Source organism: Phocoena sinus, chromosome 11 (genome assembly GCF_008692025.1).
Source record: "Phocoena sinus isolate mPhoSin1 chromosome 11, mPhoSin1.pri, whole genome shotgun sequence".
Taxonomy (NCBI): Eukaryota; Metazoa; Chordata; class Mammalia; order Artiodactyla; family Phocoenidae; genus Phocoena; species Phocoena sinus.
The window spans coordinates 6,977,774-7,004,643 of NC_045773.1; the positions used below are offsets into that span (position 1 = coordinate 6,977,774).

Here is a 26,870-nt window from a genome sequence, read left to right on the forward strand (position 1 = left end):
AATTTGTTTCCGGTTTTGAGATTTGTTTTGGTTTTACTTTTATAAATAGTGGTGCAGTGAACGTCTTTCTGCTTCTGGCCTTTTTTTCCTTTTGGATTTTGCACCAGGCTGTGTTCTTCAAAGCAAGTTCACTGTACCAACGAGTGTGGAATTTTTTTTTTTTTCCAAGTTTCCTTACAAAATTGTGCGCAACGGCGGTTTTTTTTTTTTTTTTTTTTTTTTTTTTTTTTGCGGTACGCGGGCCTCTCACTGCTGTGGCCTCTCCCGTTGCGGAGCACAGGCTCCGGACGCGCAGGCTCAGCGGCCATGGCTCACGGGCCCAGCCGCTCCGCGGCATGTGGGATCTTCCCGGGGGGGCACGAACCCGTGTCCCCTGCATCGGCAGGCGGACTCTCAACCACTGCGCCACCAGGGAAGCCCTGGCGGGTTTTTTTTTGAAGTCAGAAGACTCCTAAGAATTGCAATGATGATCAGAAAACCTGGCTTTGTCCTAAGACAGGTCCTCTGACCCCCAGTAAATTCCTCCTCTGCTCCATGCCCCGCTTTCCCCAAAAGCACAGACGACAATTTCTTCACCTCGTTCCTTGGCAAAGGCAAAGCTCCGCCTTCTCACAGATCTGAGCCTCGCTATTCCGATTGACAGTCAATCTGACCAATCAGCTTGCTGTGGGGCATCTCCGGGGAGCCCTTCCGGACACATGCGCACTGTCCTCGCTCCGGAGATGGGCGGCTGTCGTGTTTTGGGCCAGGTCTGGGGTGGCTGGCGGCGGGGTCCGGGGGTCCGCGCAGCGCGCACAGCCTCAAGTTTTGGCACCGAGGCCCGGTGATTAGAAACCCCCGCCCTCCTTTGTGTAGGAGGGAGGTTGGGGCCGGGGGAGGGTGTGTGCGGGATCTGGAGTTAGGCAGATATGGGTTCTAATCCAGCTCTGCTGTGTGACCCTAAACTGGTCAGTAGACCTCTCTGAGCCTCAGTTCTCTCTTCTGTACAGTGGGGCCAGTCGAACCTAACATTTCGGGGAACTCAACCCAGGCTTTCTGAAGCATTAGTAGGAAGCCACAGCATTTAGGAAGAGGTGTGTGGAGATAAGAACGGGCGGCAATGATTCTCCTGTTGCTTACCTAACATTTTCCAGGCATCAGCAGCAACGTCGAGGCTCCAGCAAACGGTCGGGGCCCCTGGATGACCAGCCTTTCTCGGGGCTGCTGCGGCCAGAGAACGTCAGTAGGGAGGAGCTGGTTGATGTGCTGAGGGCAGCTGTGGTGGATCAGAAAGGTGAGGGGTGGGAGGGACAGCTGCAGGGAGACCCAGAAGGGGAGGAGTCTTCACCTGAGCCTTCTGAGCATCTGGCTGGGTTCCCTACTAAAGCCTGTGGGATCAAATCCTGGTTCTGCCTCCCACTAGCCATAGGAGCTGGGACCAGACACATAATCTCTCTGTGCCTCAGCATCATGGGGATAGGGCTGTGGGGTGGGAAAGTGTAAATAACTAGAGAGCTTTGCACTAGTAGGCTCTTTGTAAAGGAAATTGCTGTAATAAAGTGTTTATTGAGGGGCAAAACACAGGCTTCGGAGCCATATGTGGGCTCTGTAATCAGCTTGCTGTGTGGCTTTGGAAGAATAATTTCTCTGAACCTCAGTCTCCGGTGATTTTTAAATTTTCTCAGCTGTTTATTGAGCATAGGCTATGTTCCAGGCACTGTTCTAGACATGGCTATATAGTGCTGAACAAAATAAATATGGTTTCTGCCTTCAGGAAGCCAGCATTTCAGCAGGAGAAATTGATTAACCAGAAAATAAATGAAAAAGGTACTTACTAGTGATCAGTGCTATGAATAAAACAGCGATGATGAGGAACTGCAGGAAGGGAGCAGACATTAGATTGGACACTCGGGCCTCTTTATGATGGTGACATTTGAGCCACGATGACATGAAGGAAGCAGCCACGTGAAAATCTGAGAGAGAGGAAACAGCAAGTGCAAAGGCCCTGACGTGGCAGGCAGCCAGCTTAGCATATGCAAGGTTCAGAAAGTTCAGGATGATAACTCATGTATGAGAGTTGTACTGGGACCACATGATTATATGAACTGAGAAAGTGCTTTGTAAACTGCATTTGCTGTTGATGATGTTTATGTATTATACGTTTCAGGACCTCTGGTGACATTGAACAAGCCACAGGGCCTGCCAGTGACAGGTATGGGCAGGGGAAAGAGATGCAATGAAAGTGGTTTTGATGTCTCTGAGGGGACGAAATAGTGAAGAGAAAGGAAAGGTGGGATAAAGTTGCCTCTGGGAGCAACTTGTACTCTTCCTTTTTTTCCCCCAGGAAAACCAGGAGAGCTGACGTTGCTCTCAGTGCTCCCGGAGCTGAGCCAGTCCCTGGGGCTCGGGGAGCGGGAGCTCCAGGTTGTCCGAGCATCTGGGAAGTAAGTGGTGGGGGTAAGAGGAAGGTAGAAGGACAGGCATCCATCTGCGGTGGGGGCATAACTACTTGGGAATAAACTGAGACATTTTCCTTGGGCTGGTTTGGGATCACAGAGGTAGGATACAAGGAAAAGGAGGAGGAAGTGGATAGATCTGGGTTCAAATCCTTATGCATAAACTGTGATCTTAGCTATCACTGAGCCTCAGTTTCTTTAATCATAAAATAGAGCTAATAATATCTATGCTCAGTGTGCAGTCACTTCTCTAATTCCGTATTCATGGCAGGTATTGTCAACTGATCTGTGATATTCTTTCCTCTAATTGCCATCTATTAGAGACGGTGCTTGAGATGAAATGTTTCTGCAGTTCCACAAACTCATGGGCTTGCTTGTGGGGAATTTAATTATTTAATGGCTAATATATATAAAGTTCCTAGTACAGTGCCTAGCACATGGTAGACACTCAACAGTTGGTGGTAATTGTTATGATGTTTGGCTCTGAGCTCCCTGGGAGCCAGAGCAAAATGAGGAACACATTTAAGCAATGTACTCTTATCAAACACAGGGAAGACTTACTTGTTTCTCAAGAGGAGGTCTGGGTTATAGTCCTGATGTTGCTGTTTGGTCTTAGGAAGGTCAGGTGTTCTTTTCTAGGGGTCTCTTTTTTTTTTTTTTTTTTGGCTGTGCCAAGCCGCATACAGGATCTTAGTTCCCCAACCAGGTATTGAACCCGCACCTCCAGCACTGGAAGTGCAGAGTCTTAACCACTGAAACGCCATGAAAGTCCGGGGTCTCCTTTTTGTGTGGGTGAGCCCAGGGGATTTTAACTTTTGTGATTTGTCTTCTTCCTCCAGGGAAACCTCTGGGCTTGTACTCCTCTCCAGTTGTCCCCAGACAGCAAGCCGCCTCCAGAAGTTCTTCACTCACTCGCAGAGAGCCAGGAGACCCACAGTCACCTACTGGTGAGAGGGGCTGGGAGGCTCCCAGGGCAATGCACAGGTCCCAGCAAAAGCCACTGCGTGACTTCCTCTTGCCTCTGTCTCAGTGCTGTCACTGATGGGATCCCAGCTACTTCTGAGGGGAAGATCCAAGCAGCTCTGAAACTGGAACACATTGATGGGGTCAATCTTGTGAGTCAGGGTCTAGGTGGGGAAGAGGAGGGGTCCTTCCAGACATATTACCCCTACAGGGTATAGACGTGGGGTGACTGGCCCTCCAGACCCCTAATACAGGCGAGTGACGACTGCCTATACTGTGGCCCTGTCCTGAGTCTGTTGGGAGCAAGGAGAGTCTGCGGGTAGTTCCCAGGTGTGCGTGAGGCTTGTTCATTCTTGGGGGCTGCCACCACAGGTAGTTCCAGTGAAGTCCCCATCCCGAAAGGACATCTTGGAAGGTGTCAAGAGGACCCTCAGCTACTTCCGTGTGGTGGCCATGGGCTCTGGCTGTGCCCTGGTCCAGCTGCAGCCACTGACAGGTGGGTCTGGAGCCCCAGCCAGACTTGACAAATGGTATTTGGCTGGAGGAGGCAGGAGGTGGGAGGGTGGTGGTAGTTTTAGTGGCAGCCTGGGGAGCCTTTGATGGACTGTAAGGATGTTATGTGACCAGCTCCACCTGGAGGGGCAGTGCTTCTCCTATCAGTCTGATGGTCACCGCTCTGCAGCTCACCTGTTTTTTCTCTTCGTTATCGATCTCAACGTCTTCTCTTTACCTTTGATGTTCTGTAGTTTCACTATGGTGAATCCAGGTGTGTGGGTTTAGTTTTATTTATCTTGCTTGGGATTCACTGTGTTTCCTGAGTCTGAAGATTAATCTCTTTCATCCATCCTGGAAAGTTCCCTTTTCAAATGTGCCTCTTGCGTCCTTCCTTTTGAATGCCTGATAGACGTCTGACTTTCTCATTCTACTGCTGTGTCTCAACTTTTCTTTCACATTTTTCATGTCTTTATCTCTGCTGCTTTCTGGGTAATCTTTAGATCTACCTTCCAGTTGAGTAATTTTCTCTTCCACTGGATCTAACCTGCCAGTTTATCCTACCCATTGATTGTATTTTTCACTTCTAGAAGTTCTAGTTGGTTCTTTTTTTTTTCTTAGTTGGTTCTTTTACAAATACAAATGGCCTTCCAAAAAATAAGGTATCTGTTTTTTTCTCATATTACTTGTTCTTTTTTGTCTTTAGTCATTTAAAACATATTTATGTTGTGTTTCTATAATTCCATTGTCTGAGATTCTGAGGGTCTAATCCTGTTGTGTTTCCTGCAGACTCTCTCCCCTTGGTGCATTGTTTCCTTCTTGTTCTGTGATTCAGGATTGTGAATTCAGGTTAAGCTGGGCTTTTATCAGTGGAAATCCTTTATTGCCTCATTGGAGGTGGTGACTTCAGGAGAGGTTCTGCCTTTGCGTCTGCTGAGTGCCCCATGTCACTGCTTCAGGACCTAAATATTAATGTCTCAGTTGGAAGTTCACAGTTCATGCACGTGGTATTAGAGCCCCAAACCTGTGTGAGAGCAGCTCAATTCATAGCAGCAATTCACGGTTGTGAATTCTTTTTTCTTCCCCTCATCCAGACCTAAGGTTCTCATCTCCCTTCCTTGGCGGCTGGCTTTTTCTCCTCGTCCATCCTGTCAGTGAAGATGTAGCCTCTCTGATTTCATTTGGGCACCAAGACCTCACCCCTGGCCCCTTGTAGCTACTTAAACCCAAGCCCCCTGCATCCCAAGATTGGCAGTACCCTAGAATAGGTGAAATGTTGGCTTCACTGTGCTCTGGATTTGTTTTCCTTTTGTATCTTCGTCTGGGGGAACCTTGCTTTCCTCTGTGCCCAGCTGTGTATTTAGAAGGATGATCATTAAAGTTTTCCAGTGTTTCTAAGTGGTTTATAAGAAGTGGATTTTTAGATTATCCAGTCCAGCATATTGCCAGACGTGAAAGCAGAGGACAGCTCCTGGGTTTGAATCCCAGCTTACGGTGGGCCAGTCACTTCTTTTTGAGCTTCGGTTTTCCTGTCTATAAGGTGGGCATGATGATAGAACCCACCTTATAGGGTTGTCAGGAGGATTAATAAGTTTACTTATGTGAACAATTTTGTACGATTTAAGTTTCCCCAAAACCAGTTCAAGTTGGTGTAATCTAAAAGGGGAAGTTATTGGCTCAGGTAACTCAAAGTTCAGGCCTGGCTGCATCCGGAGGCTCGGAGGACACATCAGGAAGCTGTTTCTCACTTTCTTTTCGCCTCCTGCCCGCTGGCTTCTTCCTCCCACAGGCTCCCCTGTGGGGGCAGAGATGGCAGGCGCTCCAGCAGCCCCAGCCTCACACCCCAGCGGGAAAGAGCGTTCTTCATTCCCAGTAGCATCACAGTAAATTCAGGGTTGCCCCTCTTCACGGACGAATCCCACAGGGCTGGTGGACTGACAGCTCTGACTGTCCCGACCTGGTCATGCGCCCCTCTCCACTGGCAGGGGTGGTAGCATTCACCTCTCTGAAACCACACCATCTGAGAATGGGGGTGGCATCTCCCCAGAGGGAAGGGGAGGGGCAATACCGGGTGGACAGAAAGAGCCGCTGCCTGCCATCTGTCCTGTCTCTCTTGTCTTCTAGCATTTCCCAGCCAGCTACAGGCGCACATGGCACTACAGCTCTGCCCTCTGCTCGGGGACCACATGTACTCTGCCCGTGTGGCCACTGTTCTGGGCCAGCGCTTTCTGCTGCCTGCTGAGAGCACCAGGCCCCAAAGACAGGTACCCAAGCCCACCTGCCGGCTACCTTTTGGGGTGGGCTGGGGGTGGGGGTGGAGAGCATCTCCAGACATTAGCTATGCAGCTTGGGCTTCCATAGCTCCCTGTAGCCCTGTCTTGCTCTGTGGCCCTGAGCAAATGAAACCCCCTCTCTTGGGTCTCTTTCTGCCCATCTGTTCAATAAGGAAGTCGAACTGGCTGATTTCTAAAGGCCCTTCTAAGTCTGCCATTCTTTTTGATATAAGGGGTAAAAGAGGTTGTGTGTGTCTATTTGGGTAACTCTGTCTGCTCTAACAATAACCTCAAGTACCAGAGCCTTAACACAATAACTTCCTTCCGTGTTAAGTCCAATTAATGGCGGTAGGGTAGAGATGGGCTTGCTCCAAGCATGGGTCACTCAGGGACCCAGGCTGCTGCTATCCAGCCAGCGGAGGAGGAGACAGGGCAGGTTCACGGGGGAGGTTCTCTCGGGCCAGATCCGGAAGCGGGATACATGCTCACACTCCTGTGGCATTCAGTGGGGCCCAATCACACGGCCTCACCGACCTGCAGGAGGGGCTGGGGAATGTAGTTTCGCTGAATGCCCAGGAAACTGATTCGGTGACCCCCCAGCTGGTCTCTGCCCGTAGTGTGTGTGTTTGAGTGTGTACGTGTGTACGTGTAGAGAGGCGTGCAGAACACGGACGCAGAGGGAGGAGGAAGTACTTGCCTCACTCCCATTTTGCTTAGAGCTCACCTGGCTGAATGCTGACATGTCTCTCCCACCCCAGGTCCTGGATGAAGCCCTCCTCCGCCGCCTCCACCTGACCCCCTCCCAGGCTGCCCAGCTGCCCCTGCACCTCCACCTGCATTGTCTCTACCTCCCAGGTGCCAGGCCCAGGGACCCACCCATCAAGCTTCTGGCACCTTTGCCCTCTTATTTCTCCAGGACCCTGCATTGCCTGGGGCTCCACTACCAATAGTCCTTCTGTTCCTGCTGGAAAGCAGTGGGGGTTGGAGGGCGGATGGGCTGCAGTCAGGCCCGAGGAGAGTGAGGTCAGTGCTCAACACGCAGAAGGCCACAGTGTAAGATCCTCTGTAGTTGGACAAACTTAAGATCACATCCCAAGGCCACCTGCTGTGTGGTGTTGGGCAAATGACTTCACCTCTCTGGACCTGAGATAATAAAAGTACCTACCCTCATAGTATCGTTTTCAGGATTTGCTGAGAAAGAAAATGTTTATCATGGACCGTGGTTTCTGCTGAGTTCAGTATGTGGTCTTTATATTTGGCTGTTTCTGGCCCAATTCTAGCTGAGAGAAAATGTTAGGTTTTAAAAAAAAAATTGTGGTAAAATACACCTAATAAAATTTACCATCTTAACCATTTTTAAGTGTACATTTCAGAGGCATTAAGGACATTCACAGTGTCGTGCAGCTGTCACCACCATCCACCTCCAGAACTTTCTCATCTTCCCAAACTGAAACTCTCCCCATTAAACACCCACTCCCCCTCCCCCACCCCTCCCAGCCCCAGTTGCCACCATTCTGTCATCTGTCTCTATGTATTTGACTACTCATTTAAGTGAAGATGTTAGATCTTTCACTTTAAAAAACCGTGAAATATATGAAACATATAGAGTGCATAAAACATCTCTGTGATTTAAAGAATAACTCTAAGGTGACGCCCACCTAACCACCACTCGGCACAAAACAGAAGCATCCCTTCTCCTATCCTAGACAACAGCAGCTCTCAACCCTGGCCTGACATGAGAACCCCCTACGCTGCCCACTCATAAAGCTTAAAAAAAACACCCATGCCTCCCACGACTGCACCCCAAAGATGCTGGTTTCACCAGTCTGGGATGGAGACCCTGGCATCAGATCTTTTTTAAAAGCTCTGGAATGGGTACTGTTGTTCAGTCAAGGTTGGAAACCACTGCCCAGACTTGGGAGAATTCTTTGTTTTGTAGAGTTTTACCACATATACATGCAACCCTAAACAAAATATTTCATTTTGCCCTGCTTCCGAAGTTTCTGTTGGAATGGAATTGTGCTGCAGATATCCTTTTGAGACTTGCTCTCGCTCTACCCTGTGAAACGCATCCGTTGGGTGGCGCAGAGGTGGAATGTCAGAGCTTGCAGTCTACCCATCTGACTGTTAATGGACACTTAGGTCGTCAGCTGTTCCCACAGTGCTGCTGTGAGCCTGCTTGTACGCATCTCCTGGTTCAACTGTGCAAGAATGGATTCATAAATATACAGAATTTATGTATCTTCATTTGACTAGTGTGTTAGTTTCCTAGGGCTGCTGCTGCAACAAATTACCACAACCTGAGGGGCCTAAAACAACAGAAATGGATTCTCTCCTAGTTCTGGAGGCCATAAGTCCAAAATCAAGGTGTCAGCAGGGCTGTGCTCTCCCTGAAGGTTCTAGGTGAGAATCCTTCCTTGCCTCTTCCTGGCTTGTGGCTGCATCACACCAGTCTCTGCCTCTGTCTCCACATGGCCTTCTCCTCGTTTGTCTTCTCTTGTCTCTTGTAAGGACACTTGTCATTGGATTTAGGCCCCATCTGGATAATCCAGGATGATCTCATCTAAAAATCTTTAACGTACTTACATCTACAAAGACCCTTTTTTCCAAATAAAGTCATATTGACAGGTTCCAGGAAGACATACCAATGTTCAACCCATTACAATTAAGAAATACCAAACTTTTTCAGATGGGTGTGGCTTATTGGATATTTCCTTTATAGGTGACCTTGGCCCTTTGCAGAGGACGGGAGAGACCCACTTCATCTGGAGAAGGGCTGGGTCCACTCTTCTGTTGTGTCTCCTGCTGTAAATCTTGTGCCCATTAGATGTCATTCTGCTGCCAGCCCAGCTCCTCCTCTGGGCTTGGGGACTGGGGAGACCCGCAGGGCTCAGCAGTCGTGGTAATGTGTCCCAGCCTTCTGCTCACTGCCACATGATCTTGGGCAAGCCATGTCTCCTCGTTCAGACTCAGTTTCCTCATCTGTAACATGAGACTTATCCTCCCACCCCGAGATCAGAGATGCCAGGGGAGTCCCTGGACAGGATGCCTCATGTCTGTCACTGGGTGGGAAGTTCTGGGCCTTGCTTTGTGGAGGAGTTGCTGATTGGCCTCTAGCTCTTGTTCTGGACCTTGGGGTACAGAGCCGCGCCCTACTCTCTCTTCACCCTCTAAGAGAAAAGGAGCCAAGCCTCAAATACTTCATTTGCTTTTTTACTTGGTGCTGCGTCCAGGATAAGGGCAGTGACGATCGAAGCAAGGACTCCTGTAGCCACACGTCCCTCATGCCCCCCAGACCCTGCTGTGCACTGATAAGGGGCAGGGGTCCTGGAAGGCTCAGTGTCGCCATGAGGCATGTCTCTGCCTTGGGTTTGTCGCAGAGTCTGGCCTTGAAGTTGCCTTTGGCCTTGATCTTCCTACGGGTGCTAGGAAGATTTCCGACTTCAAAGGGTTGAGACCACAAGTTACTTCCAAGTGGGGGACCATGAATGCGCTGGGGAGCAAGAGCCTCGGTGTGAAAGGAGGAGAGAAGATCAGGAATCTGTTCAGGAAGGGGGTTCTGAAGGATACAAGCCCTTCCCTTGGGGCTCAGGCCAGCCTGGGAGCTACCCTCTACCTGTGCCCTTCCAGCCCTAACCCCAGTTCTCAGCATTGCCCACCAGGGTATGGGTCACCGTTCGAGGCCCACCTTTCTTGGTTTCAGGGCGTTGGGTGCCAGCTTGAGCTCAGGGTTAGGTGGGAGGGAAATCAAAACCTTGGCAGTAGGTAGAGTCATCAAGGCCTTGCCTGTGGTCGACAGGGCCTCAGAGCCCACCAGCCTGCTGTGCTGCAGTCTGAGGCCCCGCCCCTGGGGTCGGAGCACACGGGGAGAAGGCAGCTGGGCCGTGCTGTGGAGGGTGGGGAAGTGGTGATGGGCTGTGAGGGCCTGGGGAGCCCCAGGCTGACCAGCTGCCCCTCCAGGTGTGCATGGAGGGCGGAGAGGCAGGGGGAGCTGACGGCTGGGGTGTGTGAGGGCAGATGGGGCCCACCTGGTTCCTTCTCCAGAGGCTGTGGGAAGAACACAGGGTTTGGAGTCCAACAGACCTGGGTCTGCATCCCAGCTCTGCCCCTTCGGAGCTGTGCAACCTCGGGCAACTTCCTTAAACTTCCTGATACCTCAGTTGGAAAATGGGGATAATAGCACCTACCTCGCTAGGTTGTGAGGACTAAAGGAGCTGGGCAGGTATCAACACAGTGTAAACTGTGAAGTGCTGTACAAATATTAGTTCCTTTCCACAAGGTGACTTTGCATGGAGGCAAAGACAGAATACTGCAGCAGGAAAAGCTTGGGCTCTGGAGGGAGATCAACCTGGGACTGAGACCTGGCATCTTTGAAATGAGCACAACTGCCTGGCTGAGTGACTACTTTGGAGGGGACAATACTCATTTGGCTGTGTGTTTTTTTAAAAATACTTTGTAAATGGTGGCTTTTACTTACTACCGGTGGCTCTTGGGTGGGGACAAATCCAGGTGGTTAGGTGGGGCTTGGAGAGCAGGAAGAAATTGCCTTGAGATCCTGGGGTGTTTTGGGGGAATGGTCTTACCCAGGGCCTGGGGGTTCTTCAGACTCAATGGCAATCTGTTCAAGGGGTGGGGATGCCTGTCCCCACTAGCAAAGGTCATGGTGAAAATGCAGCCCATCGTCGTGCTGCGGGGGGTCCCACTTCCGGAGACTGGGGCGGACCAGGACTGTGGCACTTTTCGCCTTGCCTTTCTTCCCCTTTCCAGGGGCCAAGGTGGTGGCAGTGGAGTCTGGCTTCTCAGTGTGCCCCAGGCTCCTGGCCCCAGCAACTTTCCTAGAAGCTGACCTGTGGGTAAGGGTTCCCGAGTCCTTGCCTTCCCCAGAGCCTCGCTGGGTCAGCAGGTGAGGGAGGGCTGGGCGGACTTCTATTTGCCGGTGACACATCGCCAGGGGCTTCTTGATGGTGGAGCCCTCTACTAGAAGCCGGATACCCACATACTGGGGCACCTCCACAGCAGGCTGTGGGGAAGAAGAGGAGACAAGGCCTGCTCAGACAGTGCTGCTGGAATCCTAGGCCTGGAAGGACGTGGAGCACAGGTAGATGGAATTAACTTCTGGGGCACCTGGTCAGGAGACATTTCTGGGCTGAGAAATGCAAAGCCCATCTCTGTCTCTTAAGGGGTCTGGGCCTGGAGGCCTGAATCAGTACCTAGAGGGTCACAGAGCCCCTGAGATGAGTAACCCAGAGGAGTGGGGAAGTCTTAGCCATGCCCCCACCTGCACCCCTCCAACCCCTTGCTTTCCTAAACTGCCCAGCCGCCGCTGGAATGTGTGTTCTCCACAGGCCGCTGCCGATGGACAGCTTCCTGAGATGAGCGAGATTCTCTGCTGAGAGCATATGAGTTATGACACCCAGAGAGATAAGAGGCCTGGGGCCTGCCTAAATCCTTGTCTGAACCCAAGACATGGGGAAGCAGAGCCTCAAAGAAGGCATTCTGTGGAAAGCATGAAGTAGCAAATATGCAGACGGAGGCAGAGAAAACAGCCCAAGAAAGGAGCTCCTGTACCACTTTCAATTCCCATTAAGCCAAGCTGTACTTCCTGCAGCTGGACACAGGAGAGCCCCCTGTGTCTTGCCAGGAATCTCCTTTTATTTTTTATTTATTATTATTATTTTTGGCCGCACCACATGGCTGCGGGATCTTAGTTCCCCGACCGGGGAGCGAACCCATGCTCCTTGCCATGGAAGCACGGAGTCTTAACCACTGGACTGCCAGGGAAGTTCCTAGGAACCCTCCTTTTAATCTGGAGCTAGTATGAGGTGTTTTCTGCGTCATAAAAAGATCCTGATCAGAATCTATCTAAACAGTCACTTGGAGCTTCTTAAAAATACAGATATCAAGGTCCTACTGTATAGCACAGGGAACTACATTCAATATCCTGGAATAAACCATAAAGGAAAAGAATATGAAAAAGAATGTATGTATATGTATAACTGAATCACTTTGCTGTAGAGCAGAAGTTAACACAACATTGTAAATCAACTATACTTCAATAAAAAAAAAATACAGATATCAGAGCTCAAGGAAAGCCCAGTCGATGAGGCAAAGCTCAACTTTATGGAAAAATCTCAGCTAATAAACGTAGAAGGAATGATAGAATTAGCAATTTACCATTTCGCAACTCTAATACAATAGGTAAGAATCAAAATTAGATATCAAAACAAGTAGGTGAAAAGGATAACAGGAAAATGTGTCATCTGCACATTGCCAAAGAATCACCCTACGAAGAAACTGATCATTGCCAAGGGGAGGATGCAACTTACAATGGAGAGATCTGGTAGCCAAGACCTTAAAGCCATGGTCAGACTTAGCATCACTAATCATGAGATACTCCGACAATGTGTGATGCTGTATGAGGTACCCAGCATCACCTCTCAAGTATACTTGCCAAAAATGTGTAATCTGAACTTCATCAAGCTGTGTGACCTAACTTCTACTTTATAGGACATTCAGATAACAGATGAACAAGTTAAATACCACCATGAGGAAACAATCAGATAAATCCAGAATGTGGGACAGTTCTGTAAAACAACCAGCCTGGTGCCTTCAAAAGATCCAAATATGGGGAAAAAAAGCAGTGGGGCTGTTCTAGATTATAAGAGATTAAAGAACACAAAAGAGAATAAAATACCCAGGAATAAATTTAACCAAGGAGGTGAAAGACCTGTACACTGAAAACTGTAAGACACTGAAGAAAGAAACTGAAGATGACACAAATAAATGGAAAGATATTCTATACTCAAGAATTGGAAGAATTAATATTATTAAAATGTGTATACCACCCAAAGGAATCTATAGGTTCAATGCAATCCCTATCAAAATTCCAATGATATTTTTCACAAAAAGAGAATAATCAATCCCCAAATATGTATGGAACCACATAAGACCCCAAATAGCCAAAGAAATCTTGAGAAAGCACAAAGCTGGAGGCATCACACTTTCTGACTTCAAACCATATTACAAAGCTATAGTGATCAAAATAGTATGATACTGGCATAAAAACAGACATGCAGATCAATGGAATAGAATTAAAAGCCCAGAAATAAAACCACACTTATGTGGTCAATTAATTCATGACAAAGGAGACAAGAATATACAGTCTCTTTAATAAACAGTGTCAAGAAAACTGGACAGCCACATGCAAAAGAATAAGACTGGACCACTATCTTACACCATACAGAAATATCAACTCAAATGGATTAAAGACTTGAACATAAGACCTTAAACCATAAAACTCCGAGAAGAAAACAGGCAGGAAGTTCCTTCACATCAATCTTGGCAATGATTTTTTGGATTTGACACCAAAAGCAAAGGCAACAAAAGCAAAAATAAACAAACTAAAAAGCTTCTGCACAGTGAAGGAAATCATCAACAAAATCAAAAGACAACCTACCAGATTGGTTCAAGATGGCAGAGTAGAAGGACGTGAGCTCACTCCCTCTTGCGAGAGCACCGGAATCATAACCAACTGCTGAACAATCATGGACAGGAAGACACTGGAACTCACCAAAGAAGACAACCCACATCCAAAGACAAAGGAGAAGCCGCAATGGGACAGGAGGAGGGGCACAATCACAATACAATCAAATCCCGTAACTGCTGGGTGGGTGACTCACAAACTGGAGAACACTTATACCACAGAATTCCACCCACTGGAGTGAAGGTTCTGAGCCCCATGTCAGGCTTCCCAACCTGGGCGTCCGGCAACGGGAGGAGGAATTCCTAGAGAATCAGACTTTGAAGGCTAGTGGGATTTGATTGCAGGACTTCAACAGGACTGGGGGAAACAGAGACTCCACAATGGATGGCACACACAAAGTAATATGCACATCGGGACCCAGGGGAAGGAGCAGTGACCCCACAGGAGACTGAACCAGAGCTACCTGCTAGCATTGAACGGTTTCCTGCAGAGGTGGGGGGGGGGGGAGGGTGTGGCTCACCTTGAGGACAAGGACACTGGCAGCAAAAGTTCTGGGAAGTACTCCTTGGCGTGACCCCTCCCTGAGTGTGCCATTAGCCCCACCAAAGAGCAGGGTAGGATCCAGTGCTGGGTCACATCAGGCCAAACAACCAACAGGGAGGGAACCCACCCCACCCATCAGCAGACAAGTAGATTAAAGTTTTACTGAGCTCTGCCCACCAGAGCAACAAACAGCTCTACCCACAGCTCTTCCCTCCCATCAGGAAACTTGTACAAGCCTCTTAGATAGCCTCATCCACCAGAGGGCAGACAGCAGAAGCAAGAACTAAAATCCTGCAGCCTGTGGAACAAAAACCACATTCACAGAAAGATAGACAAGATGAAAAAGCAGAGGGCTATGTACCAGATGAAGGAACAAGATAAAACACCAGAAAAACAACTAAATGAAGTGGAGATAGGCAGCCTTCTAGAAAAAGAATTCAGAATAATGATAGTGAAGATGATCCAGGACCTCAGAAAAAGAATGGAGGCAAAGATGGAGAAGATGCAAGAAATGTTTAACGAAACCTAGAAGAATTAAAGAACAAACAAACAGAGATGAGCAGTACAATAACTGAAATGAAAAATCCACTAGAAGGAATCAATAGCAGAATAACTGAGGCAGAAGAACGGATAAGTGACCTGGAAGACAGAATGGTGGAATTCACTGCTGCCGAACAGAATAAAGAAAAAAGAATGAAAAGAACTGAAGACAGCCTAAGAGACCTCTGAGACAACATTAAACACAACAACATTCGCATGATAGGGGTCCCAGAAGGAGAAGAGAGAGAGAGAAAGGACCCGAGAAACTATTTGAAGAGATTATAGTTGAAAACTTCCCTAACATGGGAAAGGAAATAGCCACCCAAGTCCAGAAAGTGCAGAGTCCCAGGCAGGATAAACCCAAGGAGAAACACGCTGAGAAACATAGTAATCAAATTGACAAAAATCAAAGACAAAGACAAGTCACTGAAAGCAACGAGGGGAAAACGACAAAAAACATACAAGGGAACTCCCATAAGGTTAACAGCTGATTTCTCAGTAGAAACTCTACAAGCCAGAAGGGAGTGGCATGATATATTTAAAGTGATGAAAGGGAAGAACTTACAACCAAGATTACTCTACCTGGCAAGGATCTCATTCACATTCGATGGAGAAATCAAAGGCTTTACAGACAAGCAAAAGCTAAGAGAATTCAGCACCACCAAACCAGCTCTACAACAAATGCTAAAGGAACTTCTCTAACTGGGAAACACAAGAGAAGAAAAGGACCTACAAAAACAAACCCATTACAATTAAGAAAATGATAACAGGAACATACATATCTATAATTACCTTAACCGAGAATGGATTAAATGCTCCAACCAAAAGACACAGGCTCGCTAATTGGATACAAAAAAAAGACCTATATATATGCTGTCTACAAGAGACCCACTTCAGACCTAGGGACATACACAGACTGAAAATGAGGGGATGGAAAAAGATATTCCAAGCAAATGGAAATCAAAAGAAAGCTGGAGTAACAATACTCCTATCAGATAAAATAGACTTTAAAATAAAGAATGTTACAAGAGACAAGGAAGGACACTACATATTCAAGGGATCAATCGACAAAGAAGATATAACAATTCTAAATATATATGCACCCAACACAGGAACACCTCCATACATAAAGCAAGTGCTAACAGCTATAAAAGAAGAAATCGACAGTAGCACAATAATAGTAGGAGACTTTAACACCTCACTTACACCAATGGACAGATCATCCAAACAGAAAATTAATAAGGAAACACAAGCTTTAAACGACACAACAGACCAGACAGGTTTAACAGATATTTATAGGACGTTCCATCCCAAAACAGCAGATTACACTTTCTTCTCAAGTGCACATGGAACATTCTCCAGGATAGATCACATCTTGGGTCACAAATCAAGCCTCAGTAAATTTAAGAAAATTGAAATCATATCAAGCATCTTTTCTGACCACAACGCTATGAGATTAGTAATCAATTACAGGGAGAAAAACATAAAAAACACAAACACATGGAGGCTAAAAAATACGTTACTAAATAACCAAGAGTTCACTGAAGAAATCAAAGAGGAAACCACAAAATACTTAGAGACAAATGACAATGAAAACGCAATGATCCAAAACCTATGGGATGCAGCAAATGCAGTTCTAAGAGGGAAGTTTATAGCAATACAAGCCTACCTCAAGAAACAAGAAAAATCTCAAATGAACAATCTAACCTTACACCTAAAGGAACTAGAGAAAGAAGAACAAACAAAACCCAAAGTTAGTAGAAGGAAAGAAATCATATAGATCAGAATAGAAACAAAGAAAACAATAGCAAAGATCAATAAAACTAAAAGCTGGTTCTTTGAGAAGATAAAATTGATAAACCATTAGCCAGACTCTTCAAGAAAACGAGGGAGAGGACTCAAATCAATAAAATTAGAAATGAAAAAGGAGACGTTACAAAAGACACCAAAGAAAAAAAAAAAAAAAAAGACACCAAAGAAATACAAAGCATCCTAAGAGACTACTACAAGCAACACTATGCCAAAAAAATGGACAACCAGGAAGAAGTAGAAAATATGAACAGACCAATCACAAGTAAGGTAATTGAAACTGTGATTGAAAATCTTCCAAGGGCTTCCCTGGTGGCGCAGCGGGTGACAGTCTGTCTGCCGATGCAGGAGACACGGGGTCGTGCCCCGGTCCAGGGGGATCCCACATGCCGCGGAGTGGCTGGGCCCATGAGCCATGGCCGCTGAGCCTGCGCGTCCGGAGCCTGTGCTCCGTAACGGGAGAGGCCACAACAATGAGAGGCCCGCGTATCGCAAAATAAATAAATAAATAAATAAAAATAAAAATCTTCCAACAAACAAAAGTCCAGGACCAGATGGCTTCACAGGTGAATTCTATCAAACATTTAGAGAAGAGCTAACACCCATCGTTCTCAAACTCTTCCAAAAAATTGCAGAGGAAGGAACACTCCCAAACTCATTATATGAGACCACCATCACCCTGATACCAAAACTAGACAAAGATATTACAAAAAAAGAAAATTACAGACCAATATGACTGATGAATATAGATGCAAAAATCCTCAACAAAATACTAGCAAACAGAATCCAACAACACATCAAACGGATCATACACCATGATCAAGTGCGATTTATCCCAGGGATGCAAGGATTCTTCAATTTACACAGATCAATCAATGTGATACACCATATTAACAAACTGAAGAAGAAAAACCATATGGTCATCTCAATAGATGCAGAAAAAGCTTTTGACAAAATTCAACACTCATTTATGATAAAAACTCTCCAGAAAGTGGGCAAAGAGGAAACCTGCATCAACATAATAAAGGCCATATACGACAAACCCACAGCACACATCATTCTCAATGGTGAAAAACTGAAAACATTTCCTCTAAGAACAGGAACAAGACAAGGATGTCCACTCTCGCCACTATTATTCAACATAGTTTTGGAAGTCCTAGCCACGGCAATCAGAGAAGAAAAAGAACTAAAAGGAATACAAATTGGAAAAGAAGAAGTAAAACTGTCACTGTTTGCAGATACCATGATACTATACATAGAAAATCCTAAAGATGCCGCCAGAAAACTACTAGAGCCAATCAATGAATTTGGTTAAGTTGCAGGATACAAAATTAATGCACAGAAATATCTTGTATTCCTATACACTAATGATGAAAAATCTGAAAGAGAAATTAAGGAAACACTCCCATTTACCACTGCAACAAAAAGAATAAAATACCTAGGAATAAACCTACCTAGGGAGACAAAAGACCTGTATGCAGAATACTATAAGACACTGATGAAAGAAATTCAAAATGATACAAACAGATGGAGAGATATACCATGTTCTTGGATTGGAAGAATCAATATTGTGAAAATGACTATACTACCCAAAGCAATCTACAGATTCAATGCAATCTCTATCAAACTGCCAATGGCATTTTTTACAGAACTAGAACAAAAAATCTTAAAATTTGTATGGAGACACAAAAGACCCCAAATAGCCAAAGCAGTCTTGAGGGAAAAATACAGAGCTGGAGGAATCAGACGCCCCGACTTCAGACTATACTACATAGCTACAGTAATCAAGACAATATGGTACTGGCACAAAAACAGAAATACAGATCAATGCAACAGGATAGAAAGCCCAGAGATAAACCCACGCACCTATGGTCAACTAATCTATTACAAAGGAGGCAAGGATATACAATGGAGAAAAGACAGTCTCTTCAATAAGTGGTGCTGAGAAAACTGGACAGCTACATGTAAAAGAATGAAATTAGAACACTCCCTAACACCATACAGAAAAATAAACTCAAAATGGATTAGAGACCTAAGTGTAAGACTGGACACTATAAAACTCTTAGAGGAAAACATAGGAAGGACACTCTTTGACATAAATCACAGCAAGATCTTTTTTGATTCACCTCCTAGAGTAATGGAAATAAAAGCACAATTAAACAAATGGGACCTAATGAAACTTGAAAGCTTTTGCACAGCAAAGGAAACTACAAACAAGACGAAAAGACAACCCTCAGAATGGGAGAAAACATTTGCAAACAAATCAACGGACAAAGGATTAATCTACAAAATATAAAAACAACTCATGCAGCTCAATATTAAAAAAATGAAAAACCCAATCCAAAAATGGGCCAAAGACCTAAATAGACATTTCTCTAAGGAAGACATACGGATGGCCAAGAAGCACGTGAAAACGTGCTCAACATCACTAATTATCAGAGAAATGCAAATCAAAACTACAATGAGGTTATCACCTCACACCAGTTAGAATGGGCATCATCAGAAAATCTACAAACAACAAAGGCTGGAGAGGGTGTGGAGAAAAGGGAACCCTCTTGCACTGTTGGTGGGAATGTAAATTGATACAGCCCCTATGGAGAACAGTATGGAGGTTCCTTAAAAAACTAAAAATAGAACTACCATATGACCCAGCAATCCCACTACTGTGCATATACCCAGAGAAAACCATAGCTCAAAAAGACACCTGCACCCCAGTGTTCATTGCAGCACTATTTACAACAGCCAGGTCATGGAAGCAACCTAAATGCCCACCGACAGACGAATGGTCTGTCGAAGATGTGGTACACATATACAATGGAATAGTACTCAGCCATAAAAAGGAATGAAATTGGGTCATTTGTAGAGACGTGGATGGATCCAGAGACTGTCATACAGAGTGAGATAAATCAGAAAGAGAAAAACAAATATCGCATATTAACACATATATGTGGAACCTAGAAAAATGGTACAGATGAACTGGTTTGCAGGGCAGAAATTGAGATGGAGATGTAGAGAACAAACGTATGGACACCAAGAGGGGGAAGCGGTGGCAGGGTGGTGGTGGTGGTGGGATGAACTGGGAGATTGGGATTGACATGTATACACTAATATGTATGAAATGGATGACTAATAAGAATCTGCTGTATAAAAAAATAAATAAAAGAAAATAAAAGAAAAAACAAACACAACCTACCAAATGGGAGAAAATGTTTGTAAATCATTTGTAAGAGGTTTATATCTGAACATACAAACATAATCTTTTTTTTTTTTTTTTTTTTTTTTGGGCTGCACTGTGCGGCATGCAGGTTCTTAGTTCCCCGACCAGGCATCTAACCCACGCCCCCTGCGGTGGAAGCACGGAGTCTTATCCACTGGACCATAAGGGAAGTCCCCAAAATATATGAAGACAATCTGAGTAGAAAATGGGCAGAGGATCTGAATAGACATTTTTTAGAAGAAGACATACAGATGGCCAACAGGTACATGAAAAGGTGCTCAACATTACTAATCCTCAGGGAAATGCAAATCAAAGCCACAGTGAGAGATCATCTTACACCTGTTAGAATGGCTATCATCCGAAAGACAAAAAATTACAAGTGTTGACGAGGATGTAAAGAAAAGGTTGTGCATGCTTGGTGGGAATGTAAATCGCTACAGGCACTATGGAAAACAGTATGGAGATTTCTCGAAAAGTTAAACATAAAACTACCATATGATCCAGAATTCCACTTCTGGGTGTTTACCTGAAGGAAATGAAAACACTAACTTGAAAAGATATCTGCAAGCCCATGTTCATGGCAGCATTATTTACAATAACCAACACATGGAAGCAACGTAAGCATCCACTCATGGATGAGTAGACAAAGAAAATGTGGTATATATAAATATACAACGGAATATTACTCAGCCATTAAAAAGAAGAAAATCTCAGGACTTCCCTGGCGGTCCAGTGGTTTAAGGCTCTGTGCTACCACTGCAAGGGGCCATGGGTTCGATCCCTGGTCAGGGAACTAAGATCCCACATGCAGCATGGCGTGGCCAAAAAAAGTAAATAAATAAAAAGAAGAAAATCTTGCCATTTGTGGCAATGTGGATAGACCTTGAGGGCATTATGCTAAGTGAAATAAGTCAGACAGAGAAAGACAAACACCATATAATTTCAATTATATGTGGAATCTAAAATCAAAAACAAACTGAACTCACTGATACAGAGAACAGATAGTTGGTGGGTGGGCAAAGTGGGTGAAGGGGATAAAAAGTTACAAACTTTCAGTTACAAAATAAATAAGTCATGTAAGGTACAGAATGGTGACTATAGTTAATAATGCTGTATTGTATACTTGAAAGTTGCTGAGAAAGTAAATGCAAGGAAAAAAAATTTGTAACTGTGGTGATAGATGTTAACTAGGCTTACTGTGGTGATCATTTCACAATATATACAAATATTATGTTGTACATCTGAAACTAACCATGTTGTATGTCAATGATATCTAAAAACAAAACAAAACAAAACAAACTTCAGAGAAGTCTAAGCCATGCCTAATAGGTCCTTTAAAGCAGCTACAGGTCTTTTCAGCATCCCAAGTGTATACCTGTAGGTCTTATGATTAAGTCTTTAACACATTTTGAGTTAAAAGACAGGGGTGCAGGCCCTCTCTGATAACAGTAGGGCTTCTATAATTTTGAGGGCTGTTGTCCTGCATCAGCCTCATAGAAGAGAGAAGGGTTTATCTCTAAGATCTGTGGACATGGCCTTTGTGTAATAAAATGGGTTATAAATTGACATACAAGAAACCCACAAGGCTTTTACAAATATCAACTTGGACTGAAAGGGACAGATGCAATATGAAATGAAAGAGGCTTCTGTACCCCCAAAATTCTTTGAGCAGGTAACAGACTAAGAACTACCGAGCATGATCACAGAAGAGGGAGGATGACTCAAGGCTGAACTGACTTCCCAACGGATGGAAGCAAGAGACACAGGGAACTCCTAGAAAGTAATAATGGATCCTAAGAGCAAAAGGAGAATTAAGTGCCAGGGTGGGTTTCACAATTGCTATGGACTAATGATTCCCATGTACTTCCCACCCTGCCTCTCCTTTCTGAGTGGGAGTACCTATTAAAAAAAAAAAAAAAAAAAGCAAAGAAAGGAAATGAAAGAGACAAAACAACCAATGCAAAGCGTGAATCTTGATCACATGTTGGTTTACAAAACCAAAACCAAAAGACTTGGCTATAAGAGATTTTGGGAATAACTAGGATATTTGAAAAGTACAGATGCATAGTCCCTAAACCAGTCATTTCGGGTCAACCTCTGGGGGTGGGGCTTCCTGACAACGGTATCTTTGGAAAACTTTCCAGGAGATTCTGGCCTGTGATCAGCATTTGGGAACCACTAAGTTAAAACTTTCCCTTCCCCTTTGCTTCATCTTATTTTCCTGCCCTTATGTTTCCTCATTTACATTTTTTGAAGCCAAAATGCCAATATATTAATTTAAGATACAATCAGTAACTGACAAAGACCAGGACACTTGGGTTATACGATCAGCACATTCTCTCCCTGTGGCCAAACTTTGATGGCAGCCTAACCCTAATCAGAAGGTTTAGGATACTTAATTTAATAACCACAGGAAATTACTTGCAGTGTTCAGAAACCCTTGAAGTCAGTTTTCTGACTTTTAAAAATCTTATTCCAATAAGTGGATTCAAACCTCTTTTTGGAACAAGGTAAAATAAATAATAATAAAAACAACAACAATAATAATATAATAATAATAGCAGCCTCCTCAAATTGGCTCTTACTATATGTGAGGCACTTTACAGTGATGGCATTTATCATAAAACACCTAACAACCTTACTAGGTACTAACAATAGCTAAAACCTCTGTAGCATTTACTATGTGCCAGGCACCTCTAAAATGCTTTACCTGTATCAGCTCATTTAAATTTCACAATCTTATGACGTAGGTACCATTTTCATTCCCACTCTACAAATAAGGAAACTGAGACCCCTAGAGGTTAGGAATTTGAGCCAGGATTTGAACCCAGGGAGGTTTCAGAGTCTATGCTTTTAACACTATGCTACTGGCCTCTCTAGAAATATTATCCACACGTGAACTCATTTCATCTCCCAAACCCCAGGAGAAAGATGGTTATAGCATGTCCATCTTACAGATGGGGAAATGGAGGCTCAAGGGGGTGAAGTGGCTGTACCCAGTCACTGTGGCAGGACCAGGACTTGAGCCGGGTTTATGTGACCACAAAGCCCTGAGCTCCACTATGGGAAGGCCTCCCTGGGTGCTGCCTGGGCCTGGCCACCTCACCTGTTTGTAGATGAGCTCGAAGGCCCCCGTGTCACAGCTGCGGTCCAGCCGCTGGTCGATGACCACGCGCAGGGTGTCGGCCTGTACGCCGGCACAGAGCCGGGCGGTGACAGCCGTGGAGGGTGCCATGGTGGGGCTGGCGTTGATCTCGATCAGCCAGGGCTGGAAGTCCTCACCGAACACAAAGTCAGCGCCATAGAGCTCGAAGCTGGCCTTCCGACACTGCACAGTGTCCTGGGAGGTCTGCAGGGCGTGGATCACCGCAGCCTTCATGCCAGGCACGATGATGGTGGACCAGGCGTTCGGGGCCCCCATCTCCTGCAGGTGGGCCTGGAACTTCTGGCTTGACCACATGTTATCTGAGGGCAGCAGTGGGTGTCGGTGGCACGAATTCTCCAGGTGCTTCTGGATGGAGTTGTTGCACAGGTGCACGGAGCTGGGACAGAGAGCAGAAAGCTGAGGGCTGGCTCCCTGTGCCCCTCCCACCCAAACGTGGGGAGGGCAGGCAAACCCCAGAACCAGCCCGGCACACTCTGGACCATTCAGCTTGAGGTGACAAAGGCCTCATCACTTTCTTCTAGGGCCACTACCAGTCTTCACTCAGGACCTCTCTGAGGGCACTAACTACAGGGGCCACAGTGTTAAGTGCTTTGTGACAGTGTCAGTTAACCCTCCCAGTGCCTGGAAGATAAGAAGGTGGTTAAGAGTACGGGCCCCATGGTCACCAAGACACGTGTTCAAGTTCTGTCTTCATCGCTGACTGGTAAGACCTTACATAAGTCATTTAACCCATGGGCTCCTTTCAACATCTGTAAAATGGGGGTAAGTAACAGTACCACTTCACCGGGTTTTCATGGAGGACTGAGATAACATACATGAAGTGCTTAGCAATCATCACATACAGAGCACTCAGTAGCCGACAGCTGTGAGCTCCATATTACTTCCTCCATTCTTCAGATGTGGCAACGGAAGCTTAAATACTGATAGGTTTCCACCTGACCCAAGTCAGAGCTTGGAAGCTTCAGAGATGGAATTTGAACCGAGGGCTCAACAGGCTTCCTCTCCCCCGAAATGAACGCTGCAACCTGCCTCTCTCCTCTCGCATTTCTCCTGATCCCCCTTTACCCCGCTCTACATCCTTTCTTCCATAACACATATCACTTTTAACCCATTAGATGATTTTACTGATTATGTTCATGGCTTGTCTGTTTCTCCCTGTTGGAATATGAACTCTTGAGGGCTGGGCTCGTTTCGTTCTCTGCTGTGTCCCACGTGTCTAGAACACTGAACGGCACAGGGTACACACAGGTGGTTGTATGGATAGAGGCCTGCCTGCCTGCAGAGTGTGTTTGGAGCCCCGCATTGCCTTGCAATCGCTGCTTCCTGCCAGCTCCCCAGCTAGACTGGGAGCTCATGGGAGTGAGGGTTCTGGGGGAGGCTCACTTGTCCAGGTTCTTCAAGGAGAAGGGCTGTGTAGAGAAGCGGATGTAGCTGTCGCGGTAGAACCACACAGTAAGCGGGTTCCAGTCGGTCACCAGGAACCACTGTCTCAGATCAAACTTAGTGCCAAAGATGAGCAGGGGCTGCTCGATATACTTCTGCACCACCCACTTGCCGTCCGTCATCATCATGGGATTGCCGTCCACCAGCTTCAGCATCTCCTCCAGGCGGTCCATGCACATGATGCCTTCAGGGGAAACAGGGTGGTCAGGGATCAGGCCAGGCTTGGGCTGGGAGATGGGTCAGGGGACCATGGACAGCTCATCATAAGCTCTCATCCCCAAAGGACTGATAGGCCCAAATGGGTGAGACTGCCCCCTTCTCCCTGTTCCCTTTGGGAAAGCTGAGAATCTGCTAAGGATTTAAAGTTTAAAAAAAATTAACCAGTTTTATTTGATGAAAAAGAATATATGCATGGATAACAATTCAAACGGTATTGGGCTTTTTTAAAAACCATGTGCATAAATGACTTTGATTAGTTTTTCACAATAACTAATGGAATATAAAACAACAGAAGTGAAAAGTAGGCAGTACAAAAGGGTATACAATGAAAAAAAATACATCTCCTTCCCCAGAGGCAGCCAAGTGCTGCTTCCAGGTCCTATGGATAGGCTCCCAGGTTATGGAAGAGTTGTGTGTGCCTCAGTTTCATAGGATTCTATGCACTTAAACATGCTAAGGAATTGGGACACTGCTTGGCACTTGGTGAGCATTCAGTAAATGTTAAGTCGTATCATTATTACTAGTTACCTGTGGAAAACATCTCTAGGTATAGATTTGCTGGCTCAAAGGGTATGTGCATTTTTTCACTTTATAGAACAAAGATGTTCTACCAATCTGCACTCCCAGTAAGAGTGTATGAGACTGTGTGTTTGCCCACATTCTATCAACACTGTTGATGATTTATCTTTGCCATTCTCGTAGGTAGAATGATATTTTAATTTTATCTGTTTTATAACGAGTGAAGTTAAGTATCTTATGCTAAAAAGGTATTATTTTAAGGCTGATATATACAGTTGACCCTTGAACAACACGGCGATTAGGAGCGCCAACCCTCCGAGCAGTCAAAAATTCTCGTATAACTTTACAGTAGGTCCCCTGTATCTGTGGTTCCGCATCCACGGATTCAACCAACAACAGATCATGTAGTACTGAAGTATGTATACAGCAAAAGAAATCCGCATATATGTGGACCCACGCAGTTCAAACCCACGTTGTTCAAGGGTCTATAGTAAGAATCACAAGGCAAACAAACACACAGATCAAACTCATTTCCTCATTGTTTGGCCCCTCAAACAGTCTGATTGCCCGCCAATGGCACAGAATAACTTGTGCCGGGTTCCCAAGCCAGATCCTTTCTCAAATGGCCAGAATGATCACTAAGATTCCCAATAACGTGACGCCTTGTATAGCCAAAGATTGAGGCTGTTCATGACCTCTGACCCAGCAATTTCACTTTTAGGAATTTATCCTAAGGAAATAAATGGAAAGGCTACTAAGATATCTGCACAGGATATTCATCACAGTGTTGCTTGTTAATAGCAATTCATCAATCAATAATCAAATAAACAGAAAAAAAAATGGTGGCCATCTAAATATCCATCAGAAAAGGATTAGGTAAGACCACGAGAGTACATCTAAACAAGATTAGACGATGCAGCTGTAAAACAGAATGAGGTAAGAAAGCACCTACTGTACTTTTATATAAAATTCAAAAAAAGGCAACACTAATCTATGGTGTTGTAAGTCAGCACAGGGGTTCCCATTGCAGGGAGGTAGAGACCTGGAGATGGCATGGGAGGGGGCCCTCTAGAGTGCTGTATTTCATGATGTGGGTGCTGTTTCCACGAGTGTGTTCACTATGTGACAATTCACTGAGTTGTATATTCACAATACATACCCTTTTCAGTGAAGTATATTATATACATATTTCAATTAAGTTTTTCTAAAAATGGAGAGAAAATGTTGAAATACTTTGGGATTCACTGTATTATTCTCTCTGCTTTTGTGTATGTTTGAAAAGTGTCTATAATAATAAGCTAAAAACAGGCGGGGAAGAAAAGCAGATCTAGATGTACTAAAATGGAGTGATCTCCAAGATCTACTGTTAAGAAAAAAGAAAGGTGCAAAAAATAAATGAGTAAAACTCACTGATATGGAAAGATATAATAAATGAAAAAAGGAAGCTACCAAATAGTATGCTCTTATTTAAAATAAAATAAAACATGCACACTCTCTCCAGATGCATAGAAGAAAGTATAGAAAGAAACACATCACAAGGTGAATTGTAGTTATCTCAGGGAAATCAAGGGTGCCTTTGCTTCCTTCCACTTTTCTGTACTGTCTGATCTTTTTAAAAAAAATAACAAATACATATTTTCATACTTGGAAAAAACCAACAAAACTATTTCCAAGGTAGAAAAAGAAAAGACTATGATGCTGGTTTTGAAAAGACGTCCCAACAGGAGTGTCCCATAGTGTGTGGAGCTGCGACAGCTTCACTTGGACA

General features: G+C 45.2%; 2 protein-coding genes across 3 annotated transcripts in view; one reads left to right on the forward strand and one right to left on the reverse strand.

Moving 5' to 3' along the window:
• Positions 1-358: 358 nt before the first annotated feature.
• On the forward strand, positions 359-7,518 carry RPUSD3 (RNA pseudouridine synthase D3). Of its 2 annotated transcripts, XM_032647406.1 has the most exons (9): positions 362-823; positions 1,134-1,273; positions 2,147-2,191; positions 2,324-2,423; positions 3,275-3,382; positions 3,466-3,550; positions 3,771-3,894; positions 6,015-6,154; positions 6,922-7,518. In XM_032647406.1, exons 1-9 carry the CDS (start codon positions 699-701, stop codon positions 7,111-7,113), a joined length of 1,059 nt encoding a protein of 352 aa, XP_032503297.1. In that variant the 5' UTR covers positions 362-698; the 3' UTR covers positions 7,114-7,518. The 2 variants fall into 2 exon arrangements, with proteins under 2 accessions (XP_032503298.1, XP_032503297.1); XM_032647407.1 differs by lacking the exon at positions 6,015-6,154 and having other exon boundaries at positions 359-823; positions 6,922-7,063.
• Positions 7,519-8,663: 1,145 nt separating this feature from the next.
• Positions 8,664-26,870, reverse strand: part of TTLL3 (tubulin tyrosine ligase like 3) — a 29,956-nt gene continuing 11,749 nt past the window's right edge. The window contains 5 exon segments of the mRNA XM_032647391.1: positions 8,664-9,542; positions 9,545-9,671; positions 11,011-11,183; positions 22,862-23,297; positions 24,305-24,548. Coding sequence (XP_032503282.1) covers positions 9,327-9,542; positions 9,545-9,671; positions 11,011-11,183; positions 22,862-23,297; positions 24,305-24,548 — 1,196 coding nt within the window. The 3' untranslated portion in view covers positions 8,664-9,326.